The sequence below is a fragment of the Pteropus medius genome, unplaced genomic scaffold, assembly GCF_902729225.1.
Source record: "Pteropus medius unplaced genomic scaffold, Ma_sr-lr_union100, whole genome shotgun sequence".
NCBI lineage: Eukaryota > Metazoa > Chordata > Mammalia > Chiroptera > Pteropodidae > Pteropus > Pteropus medius.
Window position 1 is genome coordinate 1325233 of NW_024352787.1, and position 16094 is coordinate 1341326.

At 39.8% G+C, this 16094-nt stretch overlaps 1 protein-coding gene across 4 annotated transcripts in view; it reads left to right on the top strand.

Annotated features, from left to right (window-relative positions):
* Positions 1–515: 515 nt before the first annotated feature.
* Positions 516–16094, top strand: part of CLYBL (citramalyl-CoA lyase) — a 215700-nt gene continuing 200121 nt past the window's right edge. For 2 of the 4 annotated variants that reach the window (XM_039849578.1, XM_039849577.1), the window contains exon 1: positions 627–1070. In XM_039849578.1, the coding sequence (XP_039705512.1) occupies positions 943–1070 (128 nt within the window). In that variant the 5' untranslated portion in view covers positions 627–942. Of the gene's footprint in view, positions 605–626; positions 1071–16094 lie in introns of those variants that run through there. The other 2 variants (XM_039849580.1, XM_039849576.1) reach the window with 2 other exon arrangements.

Consider the following 16094-nt stretch of genomic DNA (forward strand, 5'->3'; position numbering starts at 1 on the left):
TGCAGTGAAGAGTTGTGTTTGCTACCCATGACTTCAGCAAGCATTTCTTTGGCTCAGAGAGATGTCAGCAGCTGTTCTGATCCTATTACAGGCATATATATCTTATAATGGATTAACCGTTAACCAAGGCATGCACATGGTGATGCTCGTAAAGTTTGTGAGGCAGTATTTTAACAACAAAAACACCAAATCCCTAGAAATTGTGTTTTTTTCTGGCTCGAGGAGAGTTGGATTCAGTCACCAGAAAAACTGCTCAAGAAGGAGCTTTCCATTTGAAACCTCTGCTCTCCTCCCCATGACAGCCAGGCAGTTCTGATAGTCCCATCCCGGCTGGTGCACAGAGCAGGGAGGGCGTGGCGTGCAGGGACAGGGAGGTGCGTGGACAAAAGGGGGCGTGACAGGGAGAGCTGGGACGCGGACGGAGAGGGGCGGGCGAAGGGCGTGTGGGGCGTGGCGACGTTGGGGGCGTGGCCCAAGGCGGGGCGAAGTGGAGACTGGCATGGCGGGGGCGGGGCGCGCGCGTCGGGAAGATGGCGCTACGTCTGCTGCGGAGGGAGGTGCGTGGAGCGGCGTTGGCGGCGGCGGCGGCGGCGCTGCTAAGGCTGTGAGTGCAGATCCCCAGAACCCCGCCACTCGGCTGTGCTCAGCCCTGCGGGCCGGCGCGGCCTCCCCGATTCCGGGCGGGAACCCTGGCCAGCCGGGGTTACCGAGCTCTTCCCGCGCGCCGGCTCGACCTCTGTCTGCCAAGGTCGCAAACGCCCTGCGAGGGTAGTTCCCACCGCCTCCCTATGGGAGGGACCCTGCCTGGGCCTGGAAAATGGGTACAAACTTTCGATCTGTCAGCCCCAGAAAACAAAACTAGCCTCCTCCAAATTTGGTAACTGTGAACGTGCAGAGGTTTTATAAAAGGGGTCCTGGAGTCAGCCTGAGGCTGCTCACCTGATGAATAGGAACACTTTCTATTCGGTTTTTCAGCACAGCAGTTCCCATACTGGTCTAAAGACCCTTTCACACGCGAAAAATTATGGAAGTCTCGGAAGAGCTTTTGCTTGTATCTATCGATTTTTACGGTATGAGGAATTAAAACAAATATTCATTCTAAAATAACAAGCCTATTACATTTTAACACAAATGACATCATTAATAAATAACTCTTCCAAAATATTGGTAAGAGGGGCCTGGTTTTATATTTTTGAAAATCTCTTTGATTTAGTAAAGGACAGTTGGAGTCTCCTATCAGCTGTTCTTGAGAAAGTTTACAAAGAAATTCCTGGCTCCCGCGGATGCAGATACTGGTTAGAAAAAGGAAGACCTTGGAGACCCTCTCAGTGTCTCAGGAACCCTGAGATGTCTTGGAATCACACTTTGAGAATAATTGGTCTAGCATCTGGTGTGTTTACTAACTACATGTACATGCATTATCTCCTTTGATTCCTTGACCACCATGTGAAGTCGGGTAACTTGTTTATAAAGATGAGGAAACTGAGGTGCAAAGAGGGCAGGTGACTGTCTCAAAGCAGAGAATTGCAGAGTTCCATTCAGAAATCAAGTCTGTGACTCCGGAACTTTTTACACCTGCTTGCTCCTTCCTTTCTGACTTACCAGTGTCCCATGCCAGGACCCACATGGTTGTATGCATTCCAACTTCCCATTTCTTACACCCGGGTCTGGTACATGGCCCCAGGCTCAGGGGATCACCTGTGGAACCAGGGGAGCCACTGAGGTGTAAATGCAGACCCTTCCAGAATGTCTCTTCTGGCCTGTGAAGGGGCCAGCTTTTGTGGCCTGTTCAACAATGGGTCAAGTGACCACACTTAGTCTTTGGGGCTCAGCCAACAATGCTCTTCACCTCAGCACACTGTCTTATTCTCAACATACCTGCACACCCCACCAAAGCCATGGCAGCAGGCTTTCATACAGAGCGCTTCTTGGAGCTTACACTCCAGTTAAATCCTCTGGTCCTGGTGCTTTCAGAGCACACAGGGATGGAAGGAGTAAAGGTGCCAAATGTCAATTTAGAGATGCTTTCATTTCTACTCAAGTTGGGTTGTACTTTTGCTTCAGGCCAGTGGGCCTGCTTCTGTTTTTGTTTTTGTTTTGTTTTGTTTTTCCTGTTTTTAGAGTATCAGCACCATTGCTGATAGGTAGGGACCATTCCTGACCCCTCTTCCTGACCCCCAACATTTGCCCCTGTTGCAGTGCAGTTCCAGATGCTTCCCTGCCTGTCTTGTCTCCTCCAGCCCTGCTGTTCTCTGTGGTCACTGCTTAATTTATGTAAATATGCAACCCTCAAGTTGGGGGAGCATAACTTTCCACTCCTAGGTGTGCTATTTATTACTAGGGATGTCTTTTCTTTTAAGCCTTCTCAGCTGACAGAGCTAAGAAATATATGTGTGAATAGTAACCTATGCGTATACACACATTTACAAATACTTCTATATGTAACCATCTGTTTCTATATTAAGTTAAACATGAGTTCATACTGTTTCCAATTCTACTCCAGTACCACATGGATTATTCTAGCCTCTTCCCCTTGCTTATTTGTAAATTTTTCACTCCAGCAGTGAGAAACCTGGCTCCCACCATCTCCGTCCAGTTACTTAATTGTTCATTTTCAGCATACGCATACAGCAGTATCTGAATTGTTAGACCATACTCCATGGGAAAAAAACTTTCTTGACTATAGTATAGTGCTTATGTGTAGTTCCTTTCCCTTTGGTCTTGCAGGCTCCACTCATTTCCAGAGTTACTTAGGTTAGCACCTTTTTCTTCCATCCCCTTCAATGAGGTTGTTTCATATATTTTTAATACAGTCATAGTCCGCATTCTTTCTTGAGATACCCGTACCTTCCAAATGATTTTTTTAAAAATTGTATATTTAAGGTTCACTCTTTTTGCTATAAAGTTCTGTGGGTTTTGACAGATGCACAATTTTATGTACCTACCATAACATATCATACAGAATAGTATTACTTTCCTGAAAATTTCCCTTTGCTTCATTTATTCATCCATTACCCCTCCTCTCAAACTCCTGGCAAGCACTGATTATTTTACTCTTTCTGTAGTTTTGACTTTTCCAGAATGTCATATAATTGGAGTCATACAGTATATAGTCTTATTAGACTTTGTTCCTTTACTTAGCAATATGCATTAAGGATTCTCTGTGTCTTTTTATGGTTGATAACTCATTTCCTTTTATTGCTGAATAATATTCCAATTTATCCATTCAATTTATATGTTGAAGAACATTTTCGTTGCTTCTGGTTTTTATTGATTATGAATAAAGCTGCTGTAAACATTCATGTGCAGGTTTTGTATGGACATAAGTTTTCGAACCAATTGAGTAAATATCTAGGAGTATGATGGTATGATAAGGCTACATTTAGCTTTGTAAAAAACTACCAAACTGATTTCCAAAGTGGCTGTACCATTTTCAATTCCAACCATCAATGAATGAGTTCTTTTTGTTCTACATCCTTGCCAGAATTTAGTACTGTCAGTTAAAATTTTTTTTAGTAATTTTAGTAGGTATGTGGTGATATCTGTCATTTTAATTTGTTAATTTGTTTTAACTTGAAATTCCCTGATGTCAAATGATGTTGAACATCTTGTTATATGTTTGTTTGCCATCTGTGTATCTTCTTTGGTGAGGCATCTATTCAGATCTTCTGCCTATTTCTTAATTGGGTTGTTTTCTTTTTGTTGAGTTATAAGTATTATTTATATATTTTAGATATGTTTATCAGATATATGTTTCACAAATGTTTTCTCCCAATCTATGCCTTATCTTTTCATCCTCTTAATGATATCTTTCATAGAGCAGAAGTTTTTGATTTTGATGAAGTCACACTTATCTATTTTTTCTTTCATGGATCATACTTTTATTATTGTATTTAAAAACCCATCACTAAATCCAAGGTCACATAGATTTTCTCCTGTATTGTCTTCTAGAAGTTTTACAGTATTGTGTTTTATTCTTAGGTCTGTGATCCATTTTGGGTTAATTTTTATGATAGGTGTAAAGTCTGTGTCTAATTCTTTTTTTTTTTTTTTGCATATCGATCTAATTGTTCCAGCCCATTTTTTGAAAAAACTATTCTTTCTCCATTAAATTGCCCTTACTCCTTTGTCAAAAATCGGTTGACTATATTTGCATGGGTCTATTTCTGGACTCTCTATTCCGTTATATTGATCTATGTGTCTATTCTTTTGTCAATACTATGCTGTCTTTATATTAAGTATTGAAATCTGGTGGTATCAGTCCTCCAACTTGAATCTTATGTTGGCTATCCTGAGTCTCTTGCCTTTCCATATAAACCTTAGAATCAGCTTGTTGATATCCACAAAATAGTTTGCTGAGATGTGTTTGGGATTACATTGAATGGGATTACATTATTTCCTTTGGGATTTCTACATAGACAGTCATGTCATCTGCAAACAGAAAGTTTATTTCTCCTTCCCAATATGTATACCTTTTATTTCTTTTCTTGTCTTATTGCACTAGATAGTGGTTATAGTAAGATATTAAATAGAAGTTATGAGAAGGGACATTCTTGCCTCATTTCCAATCTTAGAGAGAGCATCCGGTTTCCCACCATTAAGTCTGAGGTTAGCTGGGATGTTATAGATATTTTTTATTCCTCATTTGCCAACAAGTTGTTTTGTTGTTGTTGTTGCTGTTGTTTTATTGTTGTTTGTAAAGTTCTCTTGTTTTATTGTTGTTTTGTGGGTGTTGGATTTGTAAAGTTCTCTTTCTGTGTCAATTGATATGATCCTATGATTTTTCTTCTTTAGCCTGTTGATGTGGCAGATTGCATAAATTAATTTTTGAATGTTGAACCAGTCTTGTATGATGGGAATAAATTCCACTTGGTTGTGGCTTATAATTTTTTTTATACATTGTTGGATGTAATTAGCCGATATTTTGTTGAGGGTTTTACATCTATGTTCATAATAGATATTGGTCTGTAGTTTTCCTTTCTTGTAATATATTTTTTTGGTATCTTTGTTCCTCTATTCCTTTACTGCCATCTTTACATTAAGTGAATATTTTCTAATGTAATATTTTAAATTTCTTTAATGATATTTTCACTGTTTTTAAATGTTTGTTTTTAGTGGTTACTCTAAGGTTTACCATATACATTTTTTAAAATAGTGGTAGAATATATATAACATAAATCTTTCCATTTTAACCATTTTCAGTGTACAATCTAGTGCATTATCATTTTCACACTGTTGTTCAACCATCACGGCTATTTCCAAATTTTTTTCACCACTCCAAATAGAAACTCTTTACCCATTAAGCAATATGTTCTTCATCAGTGCCTGCTAATCACTTAACCTACTTTCTGTCTCTCTGAATTTGCCTTTTTAAGATATTTCTTAGAAGTGAAATCATACAATATTTGTCCTTTTGTTCCTGGCTTATTTCACTTAGCATAATGTTTTTAAGAGTCATCCATATTGTAGCATGTGTCAGAACTTTACACGACTGGATAATATTGTATGTCTATTACCATGTACATCTTAACTTATTAGAATCTATTTTTTATTTATATTAACTTAATTTCAAAGATAGAGAATGTTACTTATATATAGTTTTATTCCCTTTTCTTTTTTTGGTGGTAGTATTTTTATACATATTATATTTATATATCTTTGTAAACCCAGTAACACATTGTTGTAGTTATTACTTATATAATTTTATGTCTTTTAAAGAAACTTAGAGGAGATGCAAGTACACATACACACACCATATGTATAAATTGTTATAGTAACCTTATTATTTACTATTTCTGGTTCTCTTCATTTGTTCCTGTGGATTCGAGTTACCATCTGGTGATATTTCTTTAGCCTAGTACATCTTTGCTTACACCCACCTCCTTTGTTTTAATATTGGCAAAAATAACATTTCTATATGTTGCAAGCCTAACAATACAACTATATAATATTCTTTCATACAGTTGCTCTTTAAATTAGATAAGAGAAGAAAGGAGCAGAAATGTACATTTACATGGTGTTTTATAATTGCATAATTACCTTTACCATTGCATTGCTCTGTGTGTAAATTTGAATTATTGTGTGAGATCGCTTACTTTCAGCCTGAAGAACTTCCTTTAGTATTTCTTTTAAGGTAGGTCTGCTAGCAGCAGCCCTGTACATGTGCATGATCTTTTAGATTCCCAGGAATATGTTAGAGCTTTTCATGGACATCTCATTTCTCCAGCTTTTCATAATAAGCCTTTTGGTTAGCCTATTGTTTGCCCAACTGTTATCCATCATCTCAGATAACATGATGTTAGATAATTGCTTCTGATTGTTTTCAGCAAACATCCTCAGGAAAAATGCGGTTTCTACTTTTTGAGCTCTGAGACAGGTCAGCTTTGCGAGGGCTGTCTTCCAGGGAACCACTAGACAGGTTAAATAGTGAAAATTCTCTGGGAATGAGGCTTCGAAGGAACTGTAACCCTGCTGTGCCTCCTCCAGTGGCTGCCAGACCTCTGTTTTTCACACGATGTGGCTGTTGATTTTCAAGGCTACCACAGAACTAGGGAGAGAAAATAGGCTAAGTTTAAAAGTTCCTCATAGTTTGCTGTTCTTACCAAGACTTATCCATGTTTCTTTAATAAATGCTCCCAGATTGCTGCAAGACTTTGGTTAATTTCTAGAGTCTTGAAAAAGTTGATTCTGACCATTTTTTGTCAATGTTCTTATTGCTTTTATGGAGGATAGACTTTTCAAAGGTCCTTTCTCTGCAGTTTTGCTGAAGTCACCCCAGCATAGAGTTTTGATCAAGAATGGATTTTAATTTATAAAACATTTTTTTCAGTATCTATTGTGATGGTTATGTGGCTTTTCTTTTTTAGTGTATCAATATGGTGAATTAGATTGATTAATTTTTAAAGTTAAGCAGATTTTGCATTCCAAGAATAAACTTCACTTGATCATGATGTATTAATTTTATATACTGTTGGATCGAATGTGCTAAAATTTTGTTTAAAATATTTGTATCTGTGCTCATAAAGAATTAGCCTATAGTTTTCCTATACTGGTTTCGGTCTGGGTTTGGTATTGGGGTAATAATGGCCACATAGACTGCAATGGAGGGTGGTCTCTTCTCTGCTGTTTTCTGGAATGGATTCGTGTAGAATTGGTAATATTTTTTCCTTAAATGTTTGTGCCTGGAGTTTTCTTTGTGGAAAAAAATTTTAACTGTAAATTCGGGTTATTTAGTTCTTCTTGAGTGAGCATTAGTAGTTTGTATCTTTTAAGGAATTTTTCAGTTTTATCTGTTGTCAAATTTATTGGTATAGAGGTGTTTATGATAATCTCATCCTTTTTCTTAGAGCTTCATGGAGGTATAATTTACATACTGTAAAATTCATCCTTTTTAAGTGTGAATTAAATAATCTTTAGTAAAGTTATAGAGTTGTGCAGCCATCACCACAATCCCATTTTAGATCATCCCCCAAATTGCCATTATCCTCAAAATTCTCTTGAGCCCATTTGCAGGTATTCCTTACTCCCATCTCCAGGCTTCTCATCCTTTTAATGTTCGTATTGTCAGGAGTGATGTGCCCTCTCCCTTCGATATTCGTAATTCTTTTTACTCTCCCTTTTTCATTTGATCAGTCTGGCTAGTTTTATCAATTTTATTGATCTTCTTAAAGAACCGTCTTTGGGTTTTGTTGATTTTTTCCTATTGTTTTTTTTGTTTCCTATTTCATCGATTTCTGTTTCTATCTTTATTTTCTATCTTAAGCTTACTTTGAGTTTAATTGGACCTTTTGTTCTAGTTTCTAGATATTTGATTTTAGACTTTTCTATTTTTTTAATATAAGCATTTAATAATAAATTTCCCTCTAAGTCTTATTTTATCTGCTTCTGGCAAATTGTGTGAGTTTTCTGATACCTGTAATCTCTTTTTCCTTCTTAGCTTGAAACTCTGTCTTCTAAAATATTTAGTAGTAAAACTCAGAAAGAAAAAGGGCTTAGTGACTGTATGTTCAGAGGTAGCAGGACAGAGTGTGCCGAGTAGCTACCTCTTGCTTGGCAGTGTCAGGTTAGAGAGGAACCTGGTGGGGGGAAAAAAAAAAACAGGTGAAGACAGTTTAGAGAGGTCACAAGTACAAGCTAAGCACCAGAAACCCTGGTTTCAATAAGGGACAGTATGTGAGGAGCTAGCAGGGCTGTGATAAGTAGACTGAGGGGGCTTTCATGGGGTTACCTGTCAGAGGTCCAGATAGGCCCTTTCGTAGGGTTGGCCTCATTTATGAAGCCTCTGAAGGTTGTGGTGGCAACCACTGTTGTCCCTCTCTACTACAATGAGGCCACTAAGGGGAGAATGGAGAGATGGCATCCAAAGGGAGGATGGGAATGGGAGAAGAGGGGTGCAGAAGGGAGCGATTGTATGGAAGAATAGAAACAGTGAGAAAGGGAAGAAACCTTTATAGAAATAATGCTAAAAAGGAGGCAGGGTTTAAAAAAGGACAGACATTTTTAAATGATCATTTTGAAAATAACTTAGGATAAGAATGAACATGTATACTTTGTCACTGAACTGGTATTAAAAGGTCAATGTGAATTGTTAGGTATTTAACAATGTTTATTGGCATCGTTAGAAATTGACTTCAGTTGCCCAAACATATGGTGAGAACTTAAAAAGGGATGATATAAATAAAAACAGTATTTTGGGCTGTGAGGCAGAAAGTAACTTTAAGTGTTCCAGGGAGGTAGGGGGCTCAACAATCTCAGCTTACCCAGGACTGTCCTGGTTTTAGCTCTGAAAGTCTCAGATTCCAGAAAGCCCCTCTGTTTCAGGCAAACCAGTATGATTATTCACCCTAGAGATAGAGAAACGAAGGGCTAAAGGATGAAGTAAAGGTGATGTAAGATGGTAGAACAGAATTAGAATTAGAACTAGAGCCTTCTAGAATGGGCTCCTAAAAGAATGGGATAGGAGAGAGTATTTAATGGGGAAACAAGGGTTGAAGAGATGAGAAAGAGGGAGGAGACTGAGAAATCAGGAAATACCAGGAAGGGGTATATAGACAGGCCCTTAGGCCGGACAGAGAAGATGGTGGAAAATGAGGTATCCCAGAGCAAAGGCTGGTGGAGCAGCAGCCAAGCTGGTGAGCAAGAATTAAAAGTGGTAGCTGGGCCTGAGTTGGAAGATGCAGATGTACATGGTGTGCCTCCTGAGGTGTCACCGTAGGAGGAAATTCCCAGCAAGGGACTTTTCGCTAACTCAAGGCTGTGCCTAGCCTATGGAATAGCATAACGTTTGCTGTGGATGTACTCCAGCTGTGTGGGGCTTCTGCTCCCACTGTACTGTCACCCTGTTATAGACTTTTGCTGTGGAGTAGAACCATATGTGTGGGTGCAAGCCAGGAGAAAGGACATTGGGTAGCCCAAATGATTTCCATGGGAGAGGCCAAGGAGTCAGGAGGAAAGGCTGGGATCTGAAGATGAACTCTTGACTGAAAAGCCCTCAACCCTCTACATCCTTGGCCCTATGGATCCAGAGGGGAATTGAGGACAATTTCATCACACGTGTTTTTCTCTCCTCTACTCTACTTTGAATGACTGTGACCACGGAAGTCTCTTTCCTTTCAAGGAACTCTCCTGAGTGCCTGCATTTTGCAGAATGTTTGAGTGGCATAAGTACTTTTTTCTTCTAGACATACTCCATCGTGGTGTGTTGAGGATGAAGTATTCTCTAAAGTTACATTTGAGGCATAGAAGGTGAGCGCATATGCTTGGTTGTGGGTGAGGCTGGCAAAAGACATCGTACATGGTCAACAGAGTGGCTGACACCGCTCAGCACTGGCACTTTTCTGAAGTGGTTATTTTCTCCACTAATGGGTTTGCAACAGCCAGGATATGATTGATGTAACTTACAAAAACAGGCTTTGGTCAGTTTCCTTAACCAAATGTTGCAAGGGCTACTCTGTAGGACCTGCTGTTTTATGTGTGACTCTCTGAGGGGAAGTCCAAAGGTACATGTGGCTAAAATTTTTGGAAGGCAGGAGAAGAAAACTGGGCTCCTTGGGAGTGATTATTGGTAGGTTTGATGAATATTCTTAAGGTTGGAAAAGTTGTTAATTGTAAAAACAACATGCTTTCCTGCCCCTGAATGCAACTGGAGCTGTGCTCTGCTGTTACATGTTGCTTATGATGATCTTCACATTGCTCATGATCTTGACAGCTTAAGTATAGAATTTTATTAGTTAATAAAGAAAATATCAGGGAAATACTATTTGTTTTTATATAGGTCATTTGGGTATGAATTTAAACCCATTGTAATTCAAGCAGGTTTAATTTATTTCTTATTACTTGGATTTTTTATAGCTTATCAATTAAATAACTCACTTGAATGATATAGATAAATAAATGAGCCCCCAAATTATTCTTCCTTCCTTCCCTTCCTTCCTTCCTTCCTTCCTTCCTTCCTTCCTTCCTTCCTTCCTTCCTTCCTTCCTTCCTTCCTTCCTTCTTCCTTCCTTCCTTCCTTCCTTCCTTCCATGGTTATTTTCTCCACTGTTGGGAAGGAAGGAAGGAAGGAAGCAAGCTTCCCTCCTTCCTCTCCCTCTCCCTCTCCCTCTCCCTCTCTCTCTCCCTCTCTTCCTCCCTCCCTCTCTCCTTTTCTCCTTTCTTCCTTTTCATACTATAAGCAAGGTTTAAGATGGCTTTTTATTTAGTTGATTTGAGTTTATGTTTTGGTTAAATTTTAAGATGTTAACTTAAACTTGATGTTTACTGTTGTCCATAACTCTATCACATATATATATTTGTATGTATGTAACTACGGTTGTTCATTTAGTCTGTTTTCAAGCTTTTTCCTTGGGAAATGTGGAGATAAATGTCCCATACCCAAATATGGCTATCCTTTCTTATGTACTTGGAGGCGAATTCTACATGTGAACTTGCTAGGTCAAAGAGTATGGACATTTAAGTCTTTTGGTGCTTAATGTCAAATCTCCTCTGAAAAATGTGATAGATACCTAGATTGCAGTATGCTTTTTGGAGGTTCATTTGCCCATTTTCCTTGGCATCAACAGGCCCATGCACAGTAAAGTAAACACTGTCTTGTTGGTCACATAGCTAGAGGCACCAGGCCTAGAAAGAACCCCATCCCTTGGCTGTTAGCTTTTCCCTGTGTGGCCTTGCCTGTCACTCTGACCCAGCCTACAGGTGTTTCTGTAAATGGCCATGAAATTTTATCTCTCTTGCAAGTTCTCTTCAGGACTACACCACATGTAACATCTTTCTCTTGGTTAGGCTTTTGCAGTTGACAAAATTGCCTGATTTCATAATAAATAAATCAAAGCCAATTTCCATGAGAAGCAGGGATTCTATTTTAATAGGATGCTTGGTATCGGCAAGACTGTCCTGTTTCCCTGAACTATGTTCTGACTGAAAAGGCAGAGTGACCATAGTGCTCTGTAATATTTGCAGGATATTGAAAAATTTTAAAGGTAATACTTTCTACTTTATTGTCCTACTTGCTACCCCAAGTAAAATTAGGGTCACAATTTAGTGGTAGACTGTTTGCTGTGTAGCTGAAAGTTCTACATTACTAAAGTAAAAAAAGTGTATGTTTTTAAAATAAGGGCCTCTCTATGAACTTTTTAAAAGTTAATGTAGTCATTTAAAAACATTGCACATATGTACGTTGTACCACTTTACAAGTAGTGCAGGCTTATTTTAAAGCACTTAGGTTTGACCTGTCTTCTTAACTATGCTCACAGTATTTTTTTGTGAGAAGGATGATATTCCCATTTTATTTTTTGGCCAAATACAAAAATTAAGGTAAAAGAAAAATCTGTGCCAAATGCGGTTTTCATACGAAGACACTCGAGGGCGCTCTAGCAACAGGAAATGTAAATTGTCTCCTTAAAACACGCCTCTTGGAATAAGATGACAGTTGGTTTTTCTGTTCATTTTTAAGACAAATGAAAGACACATAGATGGTAGTGGAAATATATTTCTGTACTGACCTATAAATTATCCCTTGGAAAGTTTATAAGAAACTTAAGAAGTGACTGTGTGCTCTGGGTCTCCTTATTAACCTCCTCATCAACTTCCTCTCTCCCCTTGCCTTTTCCTGACACACCACCTCCTTGGCAGGGCTGCGTCCCCTGCCTGGACCACTATCTGTCTCTTTAAGTCTCTGCCCAGATGTCACCCATCGGAGAGGTCTTTCCATCTCCCTTGTACAACACAACATAGCATCCCTCCCCCACTAGCCTCTGTACTCTCTTCTCCCTCACTCCATCTAATTATTTTTCCTTTGCACTCATTTCCACCTGACAGTGTACATTTATCTGTTAATTGTCTGTCTGCACCCCATCCACCCCAAAATATTTATGAGAGAAAGGACCTGGTCTGTTTATTTCAACCTTTATACCTTTCTACAACAATGCCTGGCACATAGTAAGTGCCCAGTATAAATTTGCTAAATGAAAAAAGAACAGATTTAGGAAATGAAGTATTCGAGATAGTGATTTTTGGAGATTAGTGCCTTTTTTTGGTGGTAAAGTATGCATAACATGGATTTACCATTTTAACCATTTTAGAGTGTGCAGGTCAGTGGCATCAAGTACATTAACACTTTTGCACATCCATCACCACCGTCCATTTTCAGAACTTAGTTATCATCTCAAACTGAAACTCTGTAACCATTAAACAATAACTTCCCATTGTCTTCTCCTTCCATACCTCAGTAACTTCTTTCTGTCTCTGTGAATTTAACTAGTCTATATTCTCATATAAGTGGAATTATGCAATATTTGTCTTTTGTATCTGGCTTTACTTAGCATAATGTCCTCAAGTTTCATCCATGTTGTTGTATGTGTCAGAATTACCTTCCTTTTTAAGGCTGAATAGCATTTCATTATGTATATGTACCCCATTTTGTTTACCCACTCATCCGTCAGTGCACACTGGGATTGTTTCCACCCTATAGTTATTGTTAGTATGTGTTTTATATAGAGCTTAGATATGTGATGTTAAGATTTTGAGTATAAAGTAGATTTCTTTGAAATGGTAATAACATCTTTAAATTATACCAGTGAGTCACAAAGTTCACCCTCGGGTGATTTCTGCCTTCAGGTAAATACTTTTAGTATAGATTAAAGTAGAAACTTAGTCAAACTCCTAAAAATCAGAACTGGTATAATATTCCTATTGGTGCTGTTTAGGTTTTTCTTACAAATGTTAAAAAAAAAAAAAAAAAGACCTCCCAGTTCACAAAATCAAATTACTAACTCTCCGGTTTAAGAAGGAAGATCCTAGATAGATGCTCTGGGGTTCTAATCCAGTGCTGAACCTGCATTTGGCCCTTAACCTTGTTGGAGACCCTTGTCTAAACTGACCCTTACTTTTCTCACAATTAAAACAATTTGGAAAGGAATTATTGACCTAAAATAAGAGGACTTTGGAGAATTCAGAAATATAAAATATAGGCTTTTTGAGCTTTGAGTTATTTTGGCCTATTGCAGCCCAATTTGACCAGAGGTTGAAGATAATAAGAGCTCTGCCTCCCCCAAATTTTTGGGTATAGTCTGCACTCAATTGATTTAAACTCTTCCTGCCATCTTGGGAGGTGTTTTTGTCTATGTGTTGTTGTTCATCCTCATCCTTTAGATCAGTGGTCCCCAACATTTTTGGCACCAGGGACCGGTGCTCCTATGAGAATCTAATGTCTAATGATCTGAGGTGGAGCTGAGGCGGTGATGCTAGCGCTGGGGAGCAGCTGCAAATGCAGATGAAGTTTCCCTTGCTTGCCCACCGCTCACCTCCTGCTGTGCGGCCTGGTTCCTAACAGGCCATGGACCAGTACTGGTCCGTGGCCCGGGATTTGGGGACCCATGCTTTAGACCCTAAAGTCCAGAGGTGTCTCTATCTCCCTGCAGCAGGGACTACTGCCAGGTGCTCTGTTCAGGCCCTCAGTTCAAGTGGCTGCTGACTGCCACAATACAGAGGGGCTGCAATTTTGAAATAATTCGGTGTGCTGCAAATACAGAGTTTAGAAGAATTCAGGAGTAAGAAGAGGTGGATGTCTTAAATTTTGGTCTCATCTGCAAGATGGACTCAGCAAAGTGGGGACTTTTTTTTTTTTTTTTTTTTTGGCCTAGATCCTATGTATTCTCCTACCCTCCTAGTGTCCTCATGCTGACTCACAAATGCCCCAGTGCTTGGAGTATAGTGTTCTTAGGGCCTGACTATCCTAGGTCCCATAGTCAGCAGTCTATCTAGTGAGCCCAGTGAATCTGAGAAAACTAGCATGTGCTAATGTCCTGTGTGTAGCCTCTCCTAAGTATTGTACTTTTTAACAAATGCCTCCTGCATGTGCCTTACCTGCAAAATAGCTGGGCCAGTAAAGAGAAGTTCTCCTGTTCCAAGGAGAGGTTTATGGTGCTCCTCCTGCCCCCAACCTCTGAACAACGGTCCAGGCTTGAATTCAGGTCATCAGTATCTCTGTGCTACAGGACAGTCAGGGTTTACCAGGTGACCTGGTGACACATCTGAGACTGGAGAGAAGCATTACCCTTAGAACACCCCCACCCTCATCACCCACATATTCATACACACACTTCTTACTGACCTTAAGCATTCTAAAGTGGGCTCCAATCATGTTACCCAGCCCCTTACACAGTGTAAATTCCCTGATGCCGAACTGTTTGCTGCATGAAGTTGGACTTAGGATAGCATGCATGGGCCTCCTCATCCATTGCCCATCTTTTCAACATCTCTCTCTGCACCGCTCACCATGTGCCATTCAACCAGAATCCTCACTGTTCCTCACCCCCATGCAACCCTCTCCCTCTCTGATTTGCTCACACTCTTCCTCCTACCTCTTATCCTTCAGGTTCTGCCCATCCATCAGGGCCTGCTGCAAGTGCCACTTCCCCCCGGAAGCCATCCTTCCCCAGCCTTCTCAAACAGCAGCCCTCTATCTCTTTCCCTCTGAAGCCCTGACACATTCTAATGGCTTTTGCTACTTTTTCCTTCATTAAGGTTACCTGGGATCAGAATTCTGAGTCATCTTTGATGCCTTCACCTCCCTTTCCCACCTACATCCCATCTGTTGCCAGGTCTGTTGAGTTCCCTTCAGTTGTCAACTCTTCCCCCACTGTATTGGTTTTCTATTGCTGCTGTAACAGACTGATAAACTCAGAGGCTTAAAACAACACATATTTATTATTTGATACTTCTGGAAGTCAAGAGTCTGAAATGGGTCTCAATGGGCTGAAACCAAGGCACTGCATTTCTTTCTGGAGGCTCTAGGGGAGAATCTGTTTTCTTGCCTTTTCCAGCTTCTAGAGGCTCATGGCCGTTTTCTCTGTCTCCAAGACCACCAAAGTGGGTTGAATTCTCCCTCGCCGTCTCTTTGGTTCTCTCTCTTTTCTGCTTCCTCTTCCACTTATAAGAACAGTTGTGATTTTATTGAGCCCACCTGAATAATCCAGGTTACTCTCCCATCCCAAGGGCAACTGATTAGCAGCCTTGATTTCATCTGCAACTTTAATTCCACTTTGTGATGTAACCTGACATATTTACAGTTCTGGGAGTTAGGACGTGGACATCTTTGGGGAGCCATTATTCTGCTTAACACACTCATTCTCCTCGATTCCGGTTTGAGCTCTTGGAGTAGCTGTCTAATCAGCTGCCTGCCTCACCTCCCTTATCACCTCCCTTTTACATGCTGCCTGCAAAGATATTATGCATATTCTGTTATCAAGATTTATTGGGTTTGCGTCCAAAAATATCTCTCAGTTCTTTCCCTTTTACTTTGTCTCCACTGCCACCACCCTAGTGGTCATCTCTCATCTGGACCTTGTGAAAAAGGGGCTTTTACATCTACTCGTACTCCTCCAAGCCATTTTTTTTTTTAATTGAGGTAAAAGTCACATAACATAAAATTAATCATTTAAGGTGTACAATTTAGTACATTTATGATGATGTGCAGCTATGACTTCTATCTAGTTCCAAAATATTTTCATCATCCCAAAGCAAAACCCTGTACTTGTTAGCAGTCTCTCCCTTTCCCTTCTCTTCCCAGCCACTGGCAACCACTAGTCTGCTCTTTG